Source organism: Silurus meridionalis, chromosome 18, assembly GCF_014805685.1.
Source record: "Silurus meridionalis isolate SWU-2019-XX chromosome 18, ASM1480568v1, whole genome shotgun sequence".
In the NCBI taxonomy this organism is placed as follows: Eukaryota; Metazoa; Chordata; class Actinopteri; order Siluriformes; family Siluridae; genus Silurus; species Silurus meridionalis.
The window spans coordinates 22626060-22651505 of NC_060901.1; the positions used below are offsets into that span (position 1 = coordinate 22626060).

At 38.9% G+C, this 25446-nt stretch overlaps 1 protein-coding gene across 1 annotated transcript; it reads right to left on the reverse strand.

Moving 5' to 3' along the window:
• Window positions 1-39: 39 nt before the first annotated feature.
• On the reverse strand, window positions 40-24845 carry swt1 (SWT1 RNA endoribonuclease homolog). The gene is made up of 19 exons (XM_046872632.1): window positions 24786-24845; window positions 24250-24316; window positions 23692-23784; window positions 23540-23601; window positions 21708-22641; window positions 21387-21443; window positions 21151-21298; window positions 20923-21021; window positions 19581-19769; window positions 19395-19488; window positions 18743-18909; window positions 18478-18653; window positions 17360-17498; window positions 15576-15724; window positions 14927-15069; window positions 14614-14757; window positions 11226-11292; window positions 8277-8344; window positions 40-2420 (listed from the first exon to the last, which is right to left on the reverse strand). Exons 2-19 carry the CDS (start codon window positions 24253-24255, stop codon window positions 2324-2326), a joined length of 2832 nt encoding a protein of 943 aa, XP_046728588.1. The 5' UTR covers window positions 24256-24316; window positions 24786-24845; the 3' UTR covers window positions 40-2323.
• Window positions 24846-25446: the final 601 nt, after the last annotated feature.

The window sequence follows — 25446 nt, forward strand, 5'->3', positions numbered from 1 at the left end:
CTTTCGTTTTCGCATCAGCTGTTATGCAGGATTGGTTTATTCAGTCGCTAACGATGGCCTTTTTTTAAATATATTTTTGATATACTGCTGATCGATTAGATGAGCTACACAGACTCACGAACCTTAAATCAGTGCCAGTTTGGTTGAATGAGTGTACACACACACACACACACACACACACACACACACACAATGTTCCTGCTAACTCAAATCTGCAGTTAGACTAACTTTTTTTTTTTTTTTTTTTTACTGAAAACAATGAGCAAGATTCTGTACATCACTTGTTGCCATCCTATATTAACAAATAGACCATTTCAGCCTCAAACTTGTCTCGTCCTTTTATTACAAACCGGCTCATGGGGGATGTGCGAACACAAACTATTATGTGCACGGTAATGAATAGATTATTATTTTTTTTCCCCCCACAATGAAGCAGTCTTAATGCGAGTTACGTGAGGATCTAATTTAATGAATGTGTCCTTTTTCGCACCAGGTACATGAAGGTGCACGTATTTATCAGCCAGGAAATGTGTGCTTGTACTGTTTTTATTTATTTTCAGAGTGGTGCTTATCAATCCCCTCCCTCCTCAGTTGCACTCATTCAGTAGTATTATATCTCGCTAGGCAGAAGTGACGCACACACTGGTCGCTCTAGGGGAATTAGGCCACAGTGTCAAAGCTGTGGGTTATAGGGATTTAAAAGGATGTTTCCGAAAGGCCTGAGAGGCACTCTGATGTCGCCACATAACCAGGGGATGAGTCATGAAAGCACTCGAGTTGCTTTGGTTTAATGAACCAAATTTTTTTTTTTTCCAACTGACACCTTCACATGGGATTAACGTGCTTCTAATGTCGCATTCTACATCTACTAATAATGATCCTGCTTAGGGTTTTCCCAAAATCAATCATCGACACACTTTTTAGACATTTTACCACAAAGTAGGATTGCAAAATCCCCATTCTGCACATTTATCAATCACATGCTGCAGGGCGACTGAGGCCACGCCCCCTACACGCACTGCACATTCCCCCCCATAATGCAATACAACATTTCTTGAATCCTGTCCGTCTGGGTGGGAATTTACATAAATATACATTTCTGTTTAGTGCTGTGATTAAATTTGATCAATCAAGTCAAAAATGTTTTAGATTTCCTGCAAGTCAACAAAATGTTTAGATTTACTTGTATATGAGTTTATATATCCCCAAATTTTCTAATGAATTCCCATCAATTCCCAGTAAATTTCCAAAAATTCCCCTGATGAATTTCCCATGGAAGGTTTCCAACAGTAGCAACATTTTCAGGAAGTGAAAGAAACCTGGTGGACCTTTAAGCTGCACAAACAAAAGTATGCAGACACCTGACTGTGATGTGTGTGTGTGTGTTTATATATATATATATATATACACACACACACACACGTCAGATTTATTCCTGATTTCCCCTGCATTTGTAAAATTTCTAATTTCTGAATTTACACCCAAACACCATCGTCCACTAATGAGCCTCTCAGATTTACACCATAAACATTCCTGACTAAATGTGAACACGACCCTGATGCCATTAAAGATCCTGATCTCGTCTCGCTCGTGTCATAGATCTTACCGGTGTTCATGAGAGTCGGTGTAATCTCCAGCGCCCCTCCTGATCCTTTCAGAGCAAGCGTTTCTAATCCTCATTTCCTCAGGAAGCAAGTTTGATGACACACACACCATATAAAGCAGAAATAAATAGATTTACTGGCAACATTTTTCAACCAATACAAAATATATTGTAAAAAAAAAAAAATCAGTTGAAATTTCTAGAACTTTCTCCTCACGTCTGACAATCAGTGCGAACCTTTGAACGGATTTCATGTAGTACAAATGCAATTTGATTAAAGGCAAAAGTCTGACAATAAATAAACAATTAAAAGGCAACGTAAAAAGTGACTGAATGAATGAACCCGATTTGACCAAAGGTTTTTAAGGCTTTAAAACATGGCTGCATTTTTTTCTTTTCCTTTTCATTCTGAGGTAGTTTCCGGATACAAAAAGTCTAGGAACACAATCTAATAGTCGTATCAGGTGTAGATATCGGATTTGTTTTACAGTCTGGTCCTCAGACATGCAAAAAAAAAAACCACGAACACACAACACCTTGAATGATTAACTTTACCTCACACACTGACTGGAAAAAGGCACGCTGTAATGGCGTTCAGATCATGAGGTTTTTAGAGGTCTTGTTATAAAGTCAGCAAATATTTACTTACAGTATTCATCAGATGAATATGAAGCAGCTGACTGGGAAAGAGCATGTGGGCTTATTTGTAATAAATCTGGGCTATAACAGAGAAGGTGTATTGCAGACGGTGGCTGCGCACTGATGCAGTTTCCCTCGCAGTCCCATCAGCTGCGTTCCTCCTACAGACAGCTTCTCCCTGGATGGAAACACACATGGATAAACAAATTCTCATGGTTAGACCTGCAATTTCATTGTCAAGTTGCTACGACACCACGAAAATGCACAAATGGGAGGACGGCTACCTCACAAACACCACTAACAAGTCCACCAAAACCATTACAACCACTATCACTAAGAACACCTCTTTACAACCACTGTTACTGCTAACAACAATTACACCAACAGCACCAGCACCTTCACCATTACCACCACTAAGACCTCAACTCTACCACCAAAACTTCTACCAAAAACACCACCACTATTACTGGTATCATTACCAGCAAAACCTTCACAACCACCATCATAACCAACAACACATTACTACCACTGCTAACAACTTTACCAACACCATTACCACTACCACTTTTCCACCATTTCCACTGCTGTCAACAACTCCACCTCCACCATTACCAACACCACCTCTAACAGCAGCTCCACCAACACCACTACCACCCTTAAAAAAAAAAAAAAAACACCACTCCAAATTCAAAAGTTAAAAAGAGCAAAGCTCCTCCACATCCACCCTGAAACAACCCACGTTTCCGTTTCACACCAGGAAACGTGCGTACACAGGAAGTGTTAGAGTCCAAGGTTAGTCTGAAGATTCTTCTGTTTAAGATACACTACACGGTCGAAAGACGGTACAGAGATTTGTGGAAGATGTTAGACTAGATTCTGTGGAGATTTGTGGAAGATGTTCCACTAGATTTTGTGGAGTTTTGCATAAGATGCTAGACTACATTTTGCAGAGATTTGGGTTTAGGTCTCCTAGTTCAAGTGGAGGAAAAATGTCATGATCCTGCATCCGAAGATGTCCTGTACATTTGTGTATCTTCAAGTTTGTGGTAACAATTTGGGGAAAGATCCACGCACAGCCGGAAAAATGCAGGTGTTTGCATAGTGTAGAATCAGTGTTTTCAAATGATGCAAAAGAAAATAGTTCAGGATTCAGCGCATATCATGTCCTACTTTGACCTGCAGATCTTCTCTCTCCTGCTTCCTCTAAGAAATAAGCTTTCTGTTGAATGTTACATAAGACAAAAAAAAAAAAAAAATCGGAGGAGGAAGAATTCAGAGCAGTTCACTTTTTCCCCTCATGACCGTTTATATAACAGCTGTCCATAGAAAATAAAGGCAGACTGAACCTGGGTATTGTGCTGAAAATGTTTTGTGCATAAACGAGTACTGGTTTGTGTTATGTGTGTGTGTGTGTGTGTGTGTATGCAAAGACAAAACAAAGACACAACAAACCACCTACAAAGAGTACTGAACACAGATAGGGGCGGGACACGAGCTGGCAGGCCGGGTCATGATAAAAAAAAAAAAAAAACGTACAGAAAGCACTTTCCGGAGTCACACACAGTGAAGGGAATTTTACTTTTAAATTTTGCAGCAAAACAAGCAAAAAGACGACACGGGTGGGGGATGCAAAGTGGTGACATCAGTTTTGGAACTGGGCAGAGCCACTAAGACACTCCCAAGACCAAAAAAAACAGTAGAATAGAGTACAATGGAATGTACCAATAGCTGACAAGAAAGTATGTAAGTAAGAAAGTATCCTGTCTTTACACCTCCTGTAGATTTCTGTCCTATCGTCCAACCTTTAACGATTATATAGATTTATATATAAATATTAGAGCTGTCAATCAAAAATTTGAGTCGCAATTAATTGCACGATCATAACGAGTTAACTCCTGATTAATCGCACATTTCAGATCTGTTCTGAATGTAGCTTAAATTAATATTTTAAAGGTTTTAATACCCTAATCACCAATGGAATAGACAAATATGGATGCTTTCGACAAATGTATGTTTATTATTAGTAAAACCAAACGCAACATAGAGCACGTAGAGTGGACGTTTCCAAGGTCATAGATGATTTTCGAAAAACTTGAACATAGAAAATTCGAAAGATCCCATTACTACTCTTCATTTACACTGATCCAATTGTTTGCCAGAACATTTTCAGATGCTCGCAAAAATACGCTTGTAAATGTTTCAAGGTCATTTCGGCGTTTTAAATGATGCCAAAACGTAAATCATCAGGAACTTTTGTTTTGTTTCCACACGGACGGTTTTAATTGCCGGATGCCGGGTTTTGAGACTTGGCGTATCGGTAAAACAAATGTTTAGTGATTGAAAGTAATTTTCCGGTGAATTTCTTCCATTTTTGTAATATCTGAATAAAGAATGTATGTTGTGAGGGTTTTTTATATTTAATTATTTATTTTTTAGTAAAACTTGCGCACTTTAGTAAAGAATGCGCGCGTGTTGATAAAATTTGTGCCGTTAAAATGAATTTGCGTTAACGTGTTATTAAAGATTATCTGGGGTCTTTCTAACTGGAAAAGCTCCTCGTTCCTCCGTCGACTAAAAGGTGCAGGCCGGACGCTCGAGCTGTGATCTGTGATGTAACCCTGCATTAGCCATGGTGACCACACGCCAGAATATCGCCACTGCACACATCTACAGTCAGCTTTACTTTCTCACCTAAAAGCTCCAACAAAGCTCTCGATGTAGAGACTAAATTGCTCTCATAGTAAAGAGCAAGAGGGGGAACGGCAGAATGCCTGTGCACTTTGTTAAACATCAAACGGTCTGCTCTCCTGTCGAGTGAAGCTTTGTGTGGACCTCTGGATGAAAACTCCGGACACCGCTCTGTCATCTCCCGCTGGGGGAAGGGGCTAAATATAACGTTCGCTAAATTATTGCTAGTGCATTCGGGGTTCTGAAGACGCACCTGAGGCTAATGCTGTGCAGCAGTTTTCTGAGAATCGCAAAACTGAACGCACTCGGGTTCTAATTTTAATACAATATATAATGATGATTCTTAAATGACGAGGAATTCTTTTGTTCAGTAGCTCTGGTTTTAAGTTTTCACAAAACTAGTAACTTAAATAGACGACATCGACTGCTTGGAATACGTGTTTTAATACTTATTTCAAGACATTTTGATATTTTTCAAAAACCTAGATATATTTTATTTTTTTTCCCCTTGAGTTATACAAAAATAAAACTGAAGATATTTTTTCCATTAACCCTTAGGAGTAAATTTGGATTAACTGGATTAAAAACCTATCAACAGAAAAGAAAAAAATCGTTTCTTAAAGGGGTTAAATGTGTTACAGTTCAGCAAAATGCGTTTACTGGACATTGGATTCTGACAGGATGGACAATTTAAGGGATTTTTTCCTGATGATAAAAAATCGTGTGTTAGTTTTGAGTGTCCATTCTGGCAGGTGTAATAAACTTGTATCCAGTGATTGCTAAAATGAAAATGATGTTGTTTTTTATGTTGCACAATATCAAGATTTATTTTAGGTAGATATGTTTTCCTATTTTAAGAAATCTTACCATGTAGAATTATCTTAATTTTGTTTCTAGTCTGTTTTTTCTTGCAATCTTTTCGCAGTGGACTTGTGAGACAATCGTATCCGTCTGCGAGTTCACGTATGCAGGAAAACACTTTTCGTCGCAGTATGCGGCACTTCCCCATTCCTGTCTTACAGGAAGCACGCGTTGTCCCTCATCCTAGCTGTTGTATCACTGTTTTTATTGGAAGGAGGCCAAACTGGGGGAAAAAATGGGACTTGAACCAAGCTTTTAATCGCGGGTATGGTGATCTCTTTCCAAGGCCACCTGTGTGATAAGTGCTTTCCAGTGAATATCATGTTGTTGCCATGTGAGCGCTCTGGAATTGTTTGCTCTCTGGGAACAATGTACACCTGCGACAACGATTCTCACAATGACAAAGCCGTGACCTCAGCAATCGCAGCAGACCGTGGTGGAGGGGGTGGGTGGGGTTATGTAACTGTCTACGAGCAGGTTAATAGTTACACACGGAAAGAGAGAAACAGACAGAGGGAACGACAAGCGGCTTTGCAATGTGTGTTCGTTGGTGTTAAATATCAGTCAGCTCGGACAAAGCGCATGACAAGGTCAAGACACGACGGGTGTCTTTTAGAGGTGTGGGTTTTCGTAGTGTGTTTGAAAGCAAAATGCGTTTGGACGAGTTTATTGGAAAAACACCAGAAGATTCATAGCTACTTTTTTTTTACTTTTAGAATCAGTGGTGGATGAAGTAAACAAAATATGTACTGGAGTTGAAGCAGATATACAATAGGTCGAATATTACTTCAGTAAAGCCGCTCTCTTTAAACTTTCACTTGAGTAAATGTACAAAAGCATTTGCCTTCAAATGCAATCAAAGTACTATTTAGTACCCTAAATGGAAATACTTCAGAAAAGTACAGATACGCAATTATATTTACTTCATTACTGTCCACCAGTGTCCACTCCAACCCATGGAAAGCATACCTTCATGGAGGAACAAGTGAAAGAAATTTTTTTATGGTTGGGGTGGAGCTAGGGGTCACCCGAGGTCGTCTGAAATGAAGGTGAACGACGTCTCATTTAGCGTTTGTGTTTTGGTAACACAAGGATCGACCCCCTGCGGTTCTACAGCAACCAAAAACAAAACAGTGGTTGAAGAATTCCTCCGGTCAAGATGGCAGATCTCGGATGTCGAAGGTCAAACCGAGGTTGCTTTACTTTCAGCGCAATGTTCCCAGCCTACGCTACGCATCATGAAACGTCTACTCTTATCACCTCTTCTCACATTCTTTCTGTAATTATGGGACAAAACATAAAAACAAGGTGGCTTTTCAAGATTAGGAATTCCATACTAATACACTTCTTTCGAAACTAAAGTTGCCCAGTTCCACGGAAACACAAGAAAATATACACTGTAAAGACAGAAGCATTGGGACACCTGACTTTTCCAGCTGTATGTACTTTTTCGCAAACTTTTACCACAAAGATGGAGGCATGCAATTGTACAGGATTTCCCATGAAATTTTCCCTACGCTTGAACTACAAGAGCCAAATCTGTTCCAGCATGGCAATGCCCCTGTGCACAAAGCCAACTCCATGAAGAAATGTTTTACATGGGTTGGACTGAAAAGTCTTCAGTGGTCTGCTTTAGCGGATTCATGTCTCGAATCAGAACGGAGCGTATCCTGATGTCATTATCTGGGCAAAATGCGTACTACTGCCCTGTAGATCTGTTTAGAAGAAGTCAAGACATTTACAATCAATTTATTACGATGGAAATAAAATCTTAGCATGGATGACTCTTAGTTCAAATAGAAGCAAATACGAATCTTATTGTCAGGTGTCCACAAACCATATATTTTCCCTGGACTGGGCTGACGCTCATGGGAAATTACATACAGGAAATGAGGACTTATTCTACGCCCACATGCTTTAGAAAGAAACGCATTTGTATCAGCACTTGGATGCATCAATGTCCTGTGAAAAGAATGGTGGGAAATATTCTCCTGTTTTCCTGGTATATTTGGAAACCTTGACTGTGGGAGGAAAGTATCTACCAGTGGTGGACATAAATTAAATGTAATTTGTTTCTGTACTTTGTACTTTACTTAAGTATTTCTATTTGGGGAGACTTTTACTTTACTAAATTTCAAAAGTCAAATATCTTATATTTTAACTCAACTACATTTTGCAAAATTAGTCGTCCCTTTTTAATTAAAAACTTAACTGGTCAAAATAGCAAGCCACCAATCAGGCTCTAAAACCTAAAACCTATAGAAATGAATCTATTCAAATCCAACTTTTATCCAGCTTGGTTGATTCTAATGCACACTATCAAACTGTTCAGCTAGAAATCTTCATTTCAGGTGTCCAATTTTATTATTACCATGTTTAATCCTGAAATTTCCCTAATAATCAAATTTATTTTTGACCTATTGACATTTGGCTTTAACCCAATGCAAATTGAATGGATGTATAACCATGTGCTCACTCATCTAACCTGTACTCCTGGTGAGACAGGCACTCAAACAGGTCCTCGGCAGTGAAGCGTGGTTCCACGGCAGTGATCTGAAACACAAAGGGGTTTTTTTTCCACTGTTATTAACCGCACGCTGTTTGTCAGCTTCACCAATAATATATTAATCCTGCTTTTGGCACGAGGCTAACCACAGAGACTTCCGAACACATTTTCCCCCCATTAGTGGTGTACTGTGTAAACAGTAGGTCTTTTTGGAAAGCTATAATGCATGGTCAATGAAATGGCACAGCCCAAATTGCACTGGCTTTTGCACGTGTATTTTGAATCGGATTTAAAAGCAAAGGCGGATATCGAAAAAGCACATACTTGGACCTCGTGATGCTTTTTACCGTTTATTTTGGCTTTTATATAGTAAAATATAGTAAAGTATAGGGTTGCAAAATGCCAGGAATTTCCAAGACTGGAAACTTTCCATGGGAATTAACTGGGAATTTACAACATTGCCTATAACAGAGAACTTAAGTATAGTCTTGCAGGATAATTTTGGTTAAAACAACCAGATTGAGTGCAATTTCATTTGAATTTCTACCCCCTACATGCACTCTTCATTCCTCTATAACAAACATTTCTTGAATCCTGCACGTCAAAAAAAATGCCCATCTTGGCGAGTATTTACGTAAATGTCAAATGGTACATACATTTATGTTTAAAACGTCTTTGTGCTGTGTGTAAGTTATTGTGCAACAAAATTATACTAACAAAGTCAACAAAATGTCAGTTTTTAAAATTTGTATGTTTACCTGCATGTCAGCTTATGAACAAGCAAAATGATTTATGTTTTTATATAATGCAGTTTATATTTCCCAAAATTTCTAATGAATTCCCAACAATTCCTGGTTTCCAACTTGGAATATTTCTAAAATTCCCCAGATGAAGTTTGTGGAAATTTACTGGAAATGTTCCACCCCATTGCAAACCTAGTAAAGTGGCATAATCTCCAATCAGGTTTAGCGCTACACTATATAGGCAAAAGGATTGGGGCACCTGATTTTCTAGCCATATGTGGTTCTCGAAACAAAATTTAAATCACAGAGTTCTACAAAATGTCATTAGATGTAGTGTCATGAAACTTTCCCTTCACTTAAACCATGAAGATATGCTTTAGATGGGTTGGAGTGGAAGCTCTCCTGCTTTAGAGCTCCAACCCTATTGAACACCTTGTGGATGAATTGGAACACCCTCCCAGGCCTCCTCCTCCCCTCACACTACATCAGTATCTGACTTTACAAACACCCTTGTGTCTGAATGAGTACAAATCACCACAAAATCTCCAGGAACATCTTCTCATTTGGGGACTGAATGTGCAATGATGCCCAAAAACTTTTGTCCTTATAGTGTTTTTCAATTTTTTATAAATAGCTTGATTATGTAATTGTATTTTACCACGAGTATAATGTAAGGCATAATTCAAATAATGTGAAGCAAACTATTACACACACACTTAAACAGGCATTCTGTACCTACTAAGGTCTCAACTAACCTTTAAACCTCAGAGGAGGCTGAAACTAGATGCCCTTATTACACTGGGACATGCATTCTTGATAAAGTTCTCAGTTGGTTGCTTAATGTTATTAAAGTCTACTATTTAAAATCTATTGCACAGAGATTTACAGCATGCAATGCCAGACAGTGTTGCTCAAACTATTACATATACAGTACAGACCAAAAGTTTGGACACACCTTCTCATTCAAAGAGTTTTCTTTATTTTCATGACTATGAAAATTGTAGAGTCACACTGAAGGCATCAAGGGCTATTTGACCAAGAAGGAGAGTGATGGGGTGCTGCGCCAGATGACCTGGCCTCCACAGTCACCGGACCTGAACCCAATCGAGATGGTTTAGGGGTGAGCTGGACCGCAGAGTGAAGGCAAAAGGGCCAACAAGTGCCAAGAATCCCTTCGGGGAACTCCTTCAAGACTGTTGGAAGACCATTTCAGGTGACTACCTCTTGAAGCTCATCAAGAGAATGCCAAGAGTGTGCAAAGCAGTAATCAAAGCAAAAGGTGGCTACTTTGAAGAACCTAGAATATGACATTTTTCAGTTGTTTCACACTTTTTTGTTATGTATATAATTCCATATATAATTCCACGTGTTAATTCATAGTTTTGATGCCTTCAGTGTGAATCTACAATTTTCATAGTCATGAAAATAAAGAAAACTCTTTGAATGAGAAGGTGTGTCCAAACTTTTGGTCTGTACTGTATATATATATATATATATATATATATATATATATATATATATATATATATATATATATATATATATATATATACAGATTTGTGTGTATAAATACTAAATATATAAATCTTCTCCACAATGGGTCCATCCTTCATTTCTTTCTAGGTCTTTCCAGCTCCAGCTCATGTCTTTGAATTTTTACCTCAGAAAGCAACTCAAAAGTTGATGGACACCTGACTAAAAGATTTCTGTTTGCTTTTTTGAACATTCCTTTTCACAATTAGATTCAAATCCTTGAATTTTTACCTCAGAAAGCAACTCCAGAGAGTTTTAACACCAACTTCTGAAAACACGAAAGTATTTGAACAGTTTTTACTTGCTGCCCTACATTCACATTAACGAGTTTCAACTGAGAAATTTTGGCTTTGTGAGATGGCTTTGTCTCCACCCCACTGTCAATCATAATGATACTAAACAGTTATAGGCTTCTGTGAGATCATATCACACAATATGGACAAAAGCGTTTGGACACCTGACTATAAGCTTCATTGTGTTTTTTGAACATCCAATTCAACATTTAGCTTCCATTTACTGTTCTAATAACCTCCACTTCTTCTGGCTTCTGCCTCTGAAGATAAAATGATCTTTTTTTTGTCTCTTTTATTCATATAAACACAAGGTAGCACCTCAGAGACTTACAAACTGCCCTTTTACCTGTGAATCTTACCTTACTAGTGTTAATGAAGGTAAGTAGAGCCTGAGCATCTTCTACGGTGCTGCCCGCAGACAATAACCTGTAAGAGAAAAATGATACCACAATTTATTTAACCATCATAATTGATAACATTTGGTGTGTGTACAGTAATACCTGAGCATTTGTAGGCAAGGTTCTGGAACTCGTGACAAGGACTGAGCAAGTAGGGGTTACCACTTTAGAACCCATGATTTGGGTTTAAAATGCACAGAAAGCAGAAAAGAAAACACTATGGGACTGTTCGCGAGCTAAAATGAGACCCTTCGTGCATCTGTTTTACCGCGAAGACCATCGTGAGAGTAAGTGTGCGAAAATTTTTCAGTCATCATAACGTGACAAATACCGAATTCCGAGTTCCGCAGCTGACTAGTACCGAGCTATTACTGTATTAGACATGTTTGTGCAGGATTAATAGGACAGTGATGGAAAAGGAAGTGAACACTTGAAAGAAAGTGGGTTGACTGTGCACACTACGGACCAAAGTATTGGGACACGTGACGTTTCCAGCCATATGTGGTTCTTCCTCAAAATGGTACCACCAAGTCTGATGTGTAGGATATCTTTGGCAAAGGCAGTTCCATGAAGATATGCGTTATATGGATTGGAGTAGACTGCTATAGAGTTTAAACCCTATTGAAGACCTTTGGGATGAATTGGAACGGCACCTCAGGCCTCTTCACCTCACCTACATCAGTACCTGAATTTACTAACACCCTTGTGGCTGAAAGAATGAGCAATAATCTCCCCAAAATCCTGTGGAACATCCTCCTAGAAGAGTGGAGGTTATTATAACAACAAATAGGGACTCAATTTCAAATGGGACTTTAATCTAGCTACCATTTAAAAAAATATGCACATAATACTGAACTGTGAGACGGACAAACTCCAAAAATCAAATTGAAATTCACGCCTGCGAGCCAAAAACAGAAGTTTAAGGCGACATTGGACACAAAGGGGTTAAAAAACGTGTGTTCTGTACCACAAAAAGAATCAACAATTGAAAAACGAGCACAATAAAAAAAGATGTTTTAGTGGAAAACAACGTTAAAAAGGTGTGAAGGAATACATGAAGACGAGGCGAAGGAGAAGTGGAGAGGCATTTGGACTGCGCTTTGTTGTTTTCCGAGAGGACGGTAAAGCCGAACGAGGTGTTTGTGCGCCTGTCTGATGAGTCATCTCTGCTTCCAGCACATGAACATGAGTCGGACCATATCCATGGTAACAGCAACACCCTTTGCTCTACTTATTTTTGCCAGCTTGCAACTGTAACAAACACCGAAATCCGAACAAATACAGTGCTTTGAAAAAGTATCAGTAGAAAAATCAGATTTTTTTGTTGCATGTCATAAATGATTCAGCAAATGTTATATAAGTTTTTATTAATGAGGAAAAATAAGCTCTCTAAACCTACCTGGCCCTATGTGGAAAAAGTAATTGCCCCCTTCACCTTATAATAACCACTGCATAAATGATAAATGAGTCTTTCATATCACTTTGGAGTAATTTTAGCCCACTCTTCTATTGCAGAATTGATGTCCAGACATGGACTGATGGCTGGACATTCTCCTTTTGGTAAAGTGTAGAAATTCATGGTTCCATCAACTATGGCAAGTTGTCCTGAAAGCAAGTTGGCCACAAAACAGCTTTAGAAAATCACACTACCCCACCATGTTTGGCTGTCAGCATTCATTTAGCAGTTTTTGTCCCATCAGTCTACAGAATATTTGCCAAAAAGTCTTGGGGATAATCAAGATGTTTTTCATGGTAAATGTAAGACAATCCCTTGTGTTCTTTTTGGTCAGCAGTGTCTTGGAACACTCCAATTGGTACCATTTTTGCCCAGTCTCTTTCTTATTGTTAAAACATGGCATTTACTGATGCAAGTGAGTGCTGCAGTTCTTTAGATGCTGTTCTGGGTTGTTGTATGAGCTTATGGATGAGTTGTCATTGTGCTCTTGGAGTAATTTTGGTAGGCCTGGCACTTCTCTGAAAGTTCACCACCTTGCCAAGTTTTCTTCATTTTTGGATAATGGCTCTCGACGTGGTTCGCTGGGGAGACCTTAGAAATAATGTAATATGACAAATGTAATGAAATTGAACCCTTTTCAGAGTTAGACATGTCAATTACTTTGTTTTTCATCTGTTCTTAAACCTCTGTAGGTCAAAGCATGACATGTTGCTTTTTTAGATCTTTGAGTGTGCTTCACAATTACTGTATTCAATTACTTTTCCACATAGGGCCAGGCAGGTTTGTATAGCAACAGTTTTGTCCTCATTAATAAAATAAATCATCATTTAAAAACTGCAATTTGTATTTACCCGGGTTATCTTTATGTAATATTAAAATTTACTTGATAATCTGAATCTTGTAACTGTGACAAACACGCAAAGAATATAAAGAAAAATCAGAAAAGGGGGCAAACACTTTTCCACAGTACTGAAGCTCATTGATGGGCATCAGCTTATACTGTATGTATACAGAAAATCTAGAAATCGACACAGAAATTTGGTCCTATTCAGTCAAATTTCGACTATCGGGAATGAGTGATCTCGACGGAACGTTGCAAAACAAGATGGCTGACATTTCTTTTCAAATTTCTGCCTCCTTTTTGCCAAAGTGAGATTAGATAACGATGTGAAATTCGTTATGAGCAGCACTTCCCAAGAAATTGCACAACATCCCGCTAACCACTTAACCCTCGCAAACACGCCGAGGCACGCAGAGACTCAGCTAGAGCATCCTGACTTTTATAACATTCAGCATAGTCATCGAATTCCGGTTTTTGCTACAGCTCTCAACGTCGAGGTGGATTATAACCTCCTTTTTAATCCCACATTAGGAGGTGTGGATTCATTTTTCTGTAACATAAATAATGTTTCTATTATTACACTCGAATTTGTATACAATATCAGCAAAAGTTTGTGGACACCTGACCATAATAATGGTAATTTTACATGAACTTCCTGTTATAATAATCTCCACTCTTCTGGGAAGATGTTCCACTAGACTTTGTACTGGCAGGTACTGATGCAGGTGAGGTGAGGAGGCCTAGGGCTTCCACTTCAATTCATTCCAAATAGGATGTTCAATAGAATTTAAGCTCTATAGCAGGCCACTCAAGATCTTCCACACACTTTGTCATGCAGGAACAGGTTTGGATCTCCTAGTTTAGACCTACCACCTCCAAAGACATACAATTGTGTGCCTCCATCTTTGTCGAAACAGTTTGGAGAATAACTACATATTGCTTGAAAAGTCCAAATACGTTTGCCGATGCAGTGAATGCCATCATTGTAGAAATCAATGTCTAATTATAAACAAAGTTGTGGGCCAATAAAGTATGAAAGAATGTTTGGGTACCGTTGAAAAGCTTCAAGCAGTTGCTCAACAGCAGCATGGAGCCTGTGGAGGCAGCTGAGGGGGTCCTGGGGGGGCGACATGGAGCATGACTCTACTGGACCCACTGAGTCTGGAGAGTAGCCAAGTGCTTTGAAAACAGCCGAGCTAATGGAGAAATTGAGCGAGAAAGCACAAGAGCAATATTTTTATCAGTGACCTGCTACTTTTAAAGCTGCTATAATTCATGTCGCTTTACAAATTAGATTTATGAAATTTCCAGGAAAAGGTTAACCTCCAGACTAAACTTGAAGACGTCATCGGACATCAGATTCACCTGAAGTTGCATAAGTTATGCCAGATGCTCTCGAACAAAGCCCACACTTCCTGGGGAGAAACTTGTGGAGGCAGAGCTACGTCTTCAACAGCATCAGCCATTACAATGTCACTGTCTCGGTCATCATCTGGGGATTTCGGAGTCTGCAATCCAGCACACACACACACACACACACACAGTTACTTCTCTTCAAATAATCAACAACAGGATCCAGCCGAGTTACTGTTACCAAAACAAACATTCATTTCTAGAAAAATCTTAACAAGAACTAAAACTTCTCATCCTTGTTTTGATTTGCCTTGTTTGAGATCGGTGCCAACTCCTCCTCCATACAGCCTGCATTTTCTTTGCTTTCTTTCAGGACAGACCAGCACACATTTCTGAAAGCACCTTATGTGCTAAATACATTGCTCATATATTTATTTCGAGAAATACTATATTTATCCAAGTACAATCAGAGGAAAAACACTATCAGGGGCTGTATTATGAATAGTTAAGGAATTGAAAAAGGGTGAATTCAAACCCTAGCCACACCAAGCTGCTACTCCTGGGCCCCTGAGCAAGGCCCTTAACTCTATAGCTGCTCAGTTGTAGGAATGAGATACTAAATGTAAGTCACTCTGGATAAATGTAAATGCATAAGCCTCACCCTGGCTTGCAGTCTGTTCCTTAAGTTCTTCAGACAACTGAGGGAAGAGTCTACATGGCCACTGTATGGAGACCTGTGGCGCAGCGCAGTAAGAAGCTCCTCGGCTATAGACACTGCATTTAGAAAGGAGCTGCACTTCACAGACACATCTACATGAAAAAGAAAGACATGCAAATTATGGCTTGAAATGTAGAGTTGATTTTATAATTTTTTATTTATTTATTTTTTAAACCAAAAATTAGATTTTATTTATTATATCAAAGATCATTTGAAAATAAAGTTGCTTTCGTTTTGTTTATTTATACTACTTGAATCTTCCAATAGTTATATATAGTTATATATAGTTATATATATATATATATATATATATATATATATATATATATATATATATATATAAATATATATATATAGTTTATATATATATATATATATAAATATATATATATAGTTTTATATATATATATATATATATATATATATATATATATATATATATATATATATATATATATAAAATAAATGAAAGTCAGTCAATCCAAAAAATCTCAGGGACTTTAAATGCATCACTAAGTGCACTTTTCAAAACCATCACACACTATGAAACAGGGAAACAGGCTCTCATGAGGACCGTTCCAGTAAAGGCTGCCGAAGAGCTACCTCTGCTGCAGAGGATAAGTTTATTAGAATTACCAGCCTAAAGTGGCAAACATAGCAGTGGAGACTGCATGAGTCAGGCCTTCATGGATGAACTGCATCAAAAAAATACTTGGGGAGCAACAAGAAGAAAACACTTGCTTGGACCAAAAAACACAATTTCTACCTACAAGAGTTAAAACATGAAGACAATAAACACTGAAAGAACGTAAGAACTCCCCCGTAATGAAAGCCTTTTATATCCGACACACACACACACACACACACACACACAAACACACGCACACAGTCGTTAGAGGTCATTCAAAGATACATCCCCACCCACTAACTCACACACGCAAATGCTAGGCACAAAGAGACAGACCAGTACTTTTCCACTCCGCTTACAAACTTTTACAATGCCCCTTTTTCTTTTTTTTTTTTTTCTTTTTTACTTTGCCCACTTTCCCTCCCTCGCTCTCTCATTCTTTCTCTCCCTCTCACTCGCTTCGTCAGAAATGGCTCCCAGCCAAAGGAAACTGAGGAAGGAAAGCAGAGTCATGCTTGCACAAACTAGATGAACAAAACCAGGTCTTATACACAAGTCAGTCCACACACACACACACACACACACACACACACACACACACACACACCTGCACATTATCACTCAGTGTTAAATCTTAAGCTAAAACTAAAAACTTAAATCAGATGATTTCTCCGTTCGATGCGAGTGGTCATGAAATGGGGCCAAGCACCAATAATGGCTCATGGTGCATTAAGCCTTCTGGAAACTTCTATATAACATATTTTGTATATACATACAAAATCATCATCACCACCACATTTACACCTTCATTCGCAAGAAGCATCAACATACGCTGTTCCTTGCACCAACACTGTTGTCTGGCATCTTAATTAACGGTCTCTGGACCCGGGCTGCGACATGTGCGCCACCTATCAGTAATAGGACGCGGTAGCCACTTAGTATTGCGTGTAGTACCGCCAGGCTAGCATCCATTAAATACCTGTAACATTCAAAGACTTGGTTTGATGTAAAACGCAATAGGTAGTAAATAAGCAGACTTAAAAAAACTAAAAAACCATGGGCACAGTTCACAGACACACACAGACACACACATACGCACTTGTGTGGAAAAAACTGCTAAGCGTCTTCACACAATTGATCAGACTTCTTCTGAGAATGGCTCCAAACACAGCGATCCAGTGCTTCTCAAAACACTGAAACAAAGCCTCGAGACTCCAGGGAGGCTTCACGTAGACTATCTACAAAAAAAATAATTTTTATGTAATAAAACATACAAATATTTCAGCTATTAATATTAGAAATAAACTGAGAGCAATGTATGAGATTAATAGTACCAAGTCCACTCTATGATCAAAAGTATTGGGACACCTGATGTTTCCAGGCTTATGTGAATATAATTTCTTATTGTTGGAATAGAAGCTCCCCTGCTATAGAGTTCCAACCCTAATGAACTCCTTTGGGATAAATTGGAACGACACCCCAGGCCCCCTCAGCTCACCTAAATCAGTATCTGACTTTAATAATACCCTTGTGTCTGATCCATAAAATCTAGTGGAGCTGATTATAAATGAGACTAAACGTGGAATATGTTCAAAAAACCCTACTGTCCACAAACTTTTGTTCATAGTGTATATTTTAAAACGATAGAACGATGGGGACAGAATAAAAATCTGTCATTGCGCCAATCAAAAAATAAAGATAAATAAATAAATAATGATATAAAGGGTGTAAATGTATATATGTTTTCCTGTGTATCTCTATTATAAAAACGACAAACAGCCTTCACACTTCCCACGCGGAATAATCGGCTCGTTTCGGTCGATTTTACACGATAATTAACATTCGAGTGTTTCCGTGCAGGAAGGGCGGTGCTTTAGAAAGTGTTTTTTGCCTGCAGGGGAAAAAAACAAAAACAATAATCATTCGGTTTCTTGGAAGGTTTACGGTTCCTATGAACAGGGAAATTATTACCTTCCTTGGTGAGTCACCCATACAAGAAGAAAAAGCGTTCAAGATTTGCATCGATATAGAAATATGGAATATATCTTAAAAAAAAAAAACCATATATTCTAGTGTAGACTCAGAATAATGTTACTAACAAAAATAAATAAATAAATAAATAAATAAGTATTTAGCAGTTAATTATCAATGTCAGAACTGGTACAACAAACCGATAGGGTGTGTGTGTGTGTGTGTGTGTGTTTGAACCAAGGTCACCTCTAGCCATAGCTCTTCGTACGCAGCCTCCATCTCCTCCTCCAGGACGGCCGACAGGGCGCTCTGCAGGCTGCTCTCCAGCAAAGACACGCACTCGCTCAATTCCCTCTCCGTCTCCTTTCTCCTGCTCTCCTCCACCTCTCCGCATGACCTTTCTGCCTTCTCCGCTTCGACAACTGCGAAAAAATTAAAAACGTTACCTACTCATGAAGAGAATGTAAGAAATAGAGAGTGCATGTATACTGGAAATAGTGATGCGTGTCACCTTCCTGGGGTGGTTTATAGGGTGTTGAGTGATGTGGAGAAGCAGAAGTGTGGCTGTAGCGTTGATGTAGGAGCTCGGGGTTCACTTCCGCTTGCTCCTGTAGATCGGCTTTACTCAAAGCCTGGATTCCGCTCAGCAGCGCTTTACTGCACAGGTTCTTATCGTTCCTAAATGGAGTGGAAACGATGAAGGAAGTGGTGTCAGAGAACCCGACTTATGATGGAGATGTGTTCCGATGACCCCATATTGTAGCTTGAATTTGTTAATAATGAAACAAATTATGGCAAATAATTTAGCACACACACACACACACACACACACACACACACACACACACACACACACACACATACAAACACCCTTGTTTGAACGAGCACCAATCTCCACAAAATAGAGTGGAGCAACATCTTCCCAGAAGATGATTCATAACAGCGCTATCCGATGGCAAGGCTGCCAATTCACACCAGATGTTTTGATAAAATACCTCAGTCAGGCCCGATAGGATTATTTATTTCATTATTTAACATTAAACTAATTGCTGCCGATTGTGACATTTTTATACAAACAGCAAGTTCCAGATGTTCTACAACAAGAACAGACACGTCCTCTTAAAGATGCCTGAACATTTCTATGTCTGGGATGCACAGCTTACGTGCACAGCATGATAGTGCCCTCTGGATACAACATCTTGTACTGCAGGCAGCACTGCAGCACTCGGTCATCGTTATTCTCGGCCTTCAGGCCGCCTGTAACAGAGTTAACAAACAGCGCCATCAGGTGGTGAGCTGCTGCATGAATTCCTACAGAAAAAAAATAAAAATAAAATACAACAGCTCACAGGCAGCTTGAGATACTTGCTGCATGGATTGGCCCCAGAGACGCGGCTCTTGGTTCTTCAGCGAGGTGTAGATGTAGTCAACAGCTGGCCGGGCTTTTTTTTCAACGTTCTTAGACAGTTTGCCACTTTTCAACGAGTCGAGCTCCTGAAGAACCACCCAGGGAACCAGGAGTGTTGGGAATCCCAGAGCTATAGCACAAAAAAAGGAAAATCTTCTCAAATGTGACAACAAGTCAGTAGGATGACTGAGTGTAAATAGTGTATATTAGAGTAACAGAGTCTCTCAGAAGTTAAGATGGGCAGAGCTTCACCAATCTGTGAAAGACTACAAATTGTGGAACTATTTTAGAATAATGTTTCTCAATATCTCATCATTTACAGTACAAAATATCATCAAAAGTTTCCAAGAATCTGGAGAAATCTGTGTACGCAAGGTACAAGGGTTAAAATCAATATCAGATGCTTGTGATCTTCAGGCCCTCAGGCAGCAATGATTGGAAATGGAAATGCAAATCATAGCATGCGCTCATTAAAAGTTCCAGAAGTCATTCTCTGTAAACACAGTTTGCCATGTCATCCACAAATGCAGGTTAAAACTCTATCATGCACGAAGACGGCATGCGTGAACATCATCCAGAAACATCCTCTGTAAGCCAAAGCTCATTTAAAATGTACTGAAGCAAAGTGGAAAACTGTTCTGTGATCAGACAAATCGAAATTTTGATTTCATTTTGGAAACCATGGACACCACGTCCTCCGGACTAAAGAGGAGCGGGACCGACTTGTTTTCAGCTCTTAGTTCTACTCAGTATATTTCTAGAAGAATCTGACACCAGACACACTCCCACCCATACACACTCCCCACACTCACTGACCACTTTATCAGAAACATGTGTTCATACATGCAATGATCCAATCGACCAATCATGCGGCATCATTCAGTAAATCGAATCGCACAGATACAGCTTCATGTTACTGTAACCATTTAGACAGTGATTTGGCCACTCCGAAGTCCATCTAGCAGGCGTCCAATAACATCGACATTTTCACATCCTTTGATTGGATGGTCAGAGAGCGGGAGCTCAAATCCATTCGTGTGGATTTAATAGCTGTTTTTTCATTCCACAACAACTGACGGAGAAGCCATTGATGTTTTTCAATGACTTTTTAAGAGAAAAGGTCGTCCAAAACTGTCTGTACTGCGTTTCTCTATTATATTGATGGTGTCTATAGTCGTGGTTTAATAATGATGCCATTTAAGGTGGATTCATTCATTCAGGACACCCCCTAAAGGCCTGGTTGTGAAATGCATGACCCGATATCGGTAACCACTGTATCTTACCTCCAAGCCCATGGGATTGAATCTTCTTCACAAAGTCGAGATGGCTGAGGAGAACATTGGTGTCGAGCACAATGAGCAGGTCCTGGTATTGCTTCTGACCTGGAGATCATACACACGAACATATCACAGACACACATTTTACTCATAAAGTACTTATTATACAAAAGCTCGATTTTTTATACATATTTATTCAGGGAAGATTATTAATTATTGAATTGTATTATTTACTTGTTCGAGACACAAAACCGAGTGCGATGGTGGAGCTCTCGGTTGCCGGGTCGACGTCCATGCTGGTCAGCTCTCCGTAACTTTTCTCCACATTCGTATGCAGTTGTTTGTTAGAGCGGGCCAGGTGCAACTCTTCAGCTATCTGCATCTATAGATGTGATATAGCAACGGAAACCTCAAAGTGACCCTTTAAAACACATTATAGCCTGGAGAACGGATAATTCCATAAAACCTACCTCGAAATCGTCATTGGTGGTTTCCGTGCTCTCTGTAGAAACATCAGGACAGCTAGCCTGGAGAAGAACATGCATTAACTACATTACTAATTAAATGTGACACACACGATTATGGATAAAAGTATTGGGAGGTCAGACTTTTTCAGCCATATGTGTTTCTTCCTCAAACTTTTACCACAGACTTGGAGGCCCCAGGCCTCCTCACCTCACTTCCATCAGTAACTGACATTACTAACAACCTTACTAATGAAATGTCAGAAATCTCCACAAAATCTAGTGAAACATCTTCCCAGAAGAGTGGAATCAAATGGCATGACTTACATGTTCTACCGAAGCGTTACTGCTGCTCTGGGTCTCGTTCATTCTGCTCGTCTGCTCTAGCTGGACTGGAGAAGAAGCATAGCAAGGAACTGGAGAAGGAACCGGAGAAGGAACCGGAGAAGGAACCTCTAGGAACCTTGTAGACCTCAATCTAGTGTGTTCTGGGGTAACCTTCATAGCTGGAGAGTCTATCATTTTCGAAGTCTTGCTGGTGATGGGAGACTTTGCAGCATTTCTCCAACTCGTCTCTACTTTTACAAGACTAGACTTCTTCGGGATCTTAAAAGAGATTTTAAGAGAAGAAGAAGAGGAAGAAGACGGCGTTAATGGCTTGTCACTGGAGGATGAGGGTGACTCAGGAGGACCTTTGCCCTCTGTTTTCTGTCTGATATCTGGTGTAAGTGAAGACGTTATGCGTTTGGACGTGGGTTGGCTCTGGATTTTCTCACGACCGCTGCTTTTCCATTCTGCGACACGTTCTTCATTTGGCCTCCTGCACCCCTTCGCCACTTTCTCAAGTCTCTCTGGCTTGCCATCATCTGCTGGTTCTTTGCAAACATCTGCTGGTTCTTTGCAAACATCTGCTGGTTCTTTGCTGGATCTTCGCTTGTCGACTGGGTGATCATCTTCTTTTGATGCCCTTCGTTTTCTTCTCTTTTCTTCTGCCTCAGCTGCACTCTTTCCAGGCTCACTTAAAGAAGACCTTCTCCTACCCAAGTCTTTTGCTGGTGCTTTAGGGATTTGGCTTCTGGAGCTCGTTCTTGAGGTAGATGTAGAAGCTTCTGAGGAAGAGTCCTTCACTGAGCTGCGCTCTCGGCCACGAGAGTCTTTATTTACTTCTGATTTCGCCTTTCTGCTTTCTCCTTCCGAATTTTTGTACTTTTCACTTCTCGCCATGATGTCTCTAGATGATCTTGGAGAATCAGGCCTTGTGCTATGGAAAAAAGAAAGACATTTTTTGAGTCAAGACATATTGACAGTTCTGATACTGAAGACTCATTCCAGGAAGTATTAAACACAGGGCTTCTGCAGGTTTCACAAAGTCAAATTTGAGACACTTTTTAAGACCATTAAGAATAACATTTAAGACCACTTGACTCGACTCGACTCGACTCCACTTGACTCGACTCGACTCCACTCGACTCGACTCCACTCGACTCATATGTACATAATTTTAGGTTTAGTTCATACTGTATGTGTACCAAATGCATTCCTTTTTACGTGCAGAACATAGTAAATATCTGAGTTCCCTTTAGGAACATACTAAGTGGCGGACCGCAAGTTTGTTTAGTTTCCACCTTGCACTTCCATTCATTATTATTTTTATTAATAAAGATACACAAAAATGCCATGAGTATAGAGAAACTAGAGTTAGCGCAGTGTCACTGTGGCTACTCACTCTGTACCGGAAATAAGATTTGTTTAGTGCATGCATGAAAACGCTATAGCGCTAGCCCCTAACCAGGAAGTGGCTAGCGACTAACACTAGCGCTATGGATTCTTTCTAGTTTTATATCCAGCTTCAAGGATTTCTCTTAAAAGAAGAAAATCCTGACAATTTCAATATTGAGGAAGCAAATTAATGAAAGATAGAAGGAATGAAGACATTTGTAGACGAGTATGCTGAAATAAGCTCTTACATAAACATCTGTAATACCAAAATAGGGGCTAATAAACTATTTAATTAAATGTTTTTATTCATTTAATTTATTTAAATGCCTATTTAATTGATTACTCAATTTAATCAATCAAATTAAGTGTATTGCATTCATTTGATTTATAATTATATATAAATATATTTAATTATATATTTATATATATGTATACATCACCTTCTCACACGCTTGCTCTTGTCCCTGGTACTGCCTCTGTGTCTCTCCATGTCCTCTTTTCTCTAAAGAAACAAATCACAATATAACGAATCAAACGTTTGGTAGAAATAAACTGTACCAATGTAATGCATTAGGAATCTCGCCATCGTTACCTGATCCTCGCTGGACGACGGTGATGATCTGCGTTTCTTTCGCTCTTTCTTATGCTTCTTGGATTTGCTCTTTTTTCTGGACATCGCTGCTGCCTGTGAGGAAAAAAGACAACAGTGTGTGTTTGGATCTAAATAAAATCTATTGTTGTGGGACAAATTAGAGGGGACCAGGTTTCAGACATAAAAATATAGATTTGATTTAGTGGGCAGCTGTAACATGAGATAGAGAGAGATACTGTAGATGGATGGAAATGCAATGTATGTTGTTGACAGTGTGAAGTGTTGGATGGGGAAGCAATACAAGGACAAGCAACTCCAGTGTTTGTAATGTTTTTATGATTTATGATTACACTCATGGTGTCCCCCAGATAAACATGGGGTTCCCTTTTAAGTCTGGTAACACAGTAACACAGCGGTGATTGGAGACTCGTTCCAGGGGGTAGAAATGAATCTTGCTTGGTGGATCTGGAGCCTATTCTTGGAATCCTAGGTGCAACGTCACCATACACACGTGATCAAACACACCTTGGAGTACGTAAATGACAATAATCCACGTACCTGCATGTTTTCAGTAGTTGAAGCCACTGGAGAAGTGGAGAAGCTCTAATAAGCAATAATCCTGGAGCTGTGAGGAGGCAGAGTGCATGTTACTGTGCATGTAGGTGTACGAACAATGTAGGTCATATACATAATTTAAAGAAATGATGGTATGGACCATAGATAATGTGGAGGCTTCATAGGAAGCTCCTGAATCTGGTTTATAATTTGGTAAGGAAGTTATAGTGGGTGTAAAGTGATGTTATATGATTCTAGGGTGTTTTTCTGCATTTTTATAAGGTGTTATGGATAAAATAACATCTGAATGGACGACAGATTGTCATCTTTCTACAATTCCAAGGTTTGTTTTGGGGTATGAATGAAAGTGAGATGATTCACACCCATACTCTGGTCACCCCATAACTTCGTTTCCATCTTGCTAAGATGAAATCTTTAACATATAAGTACTCAAATGTGCTCCTCGTTTCACCCAAACGTTCAATTATAAACGTTTTCTACGCCACTTGGATTTAAAACAGAAAGAAAATGTCACTTGCCAGACTTTGAATCTATTTTAGCTTCTCCAATGTTACTCTCCTGCAAGCCACTCGTACACAGGATTACGATGTAGCCCTAACAGCCAATGAGAGCGCCGCAAAACTATGTGCTGACCAATCACAGCGGTAAGGGCGGGATTATCTCAATGTGGGTGGGAGTTAAAAAACAAAGAACCTGTTTCGTTTTCAAGATTGTGATTGAGCAAATCTGATATCACGTGTCATACAAGGACGCGTAAGATTGGCTAGGTTGAGACAGAAGCGTGAACAAGGAGGATTATGATTGGAGGCATTTTTTTTTTTTTGTAAGTGAAAAAGTCAGTGTTTCGTTCATTTTTAAAATATTATTTTTATTTATTTTTTTAAATTCATGATAATATATTTCCAAACGACAGCATATATATTTTTGTTTAGAAAAAAGGATGAAATATAAATGAAATTCAAATTCGAATACTACTACTAATGATAATAATAATAATAATAATAATAATAATAATAATAATAATAATAGATAAAATGTAAAGAAAATAGATAAAAAAAACAAGAATAAATTCAATAATAATAAAAAACAAATACAATAGCAAATGTATTAAAGTGGAAAAAAGAAAAATAATAATAAGATATAAGATATATATAATAATAAAAATATTTTTTCAACATT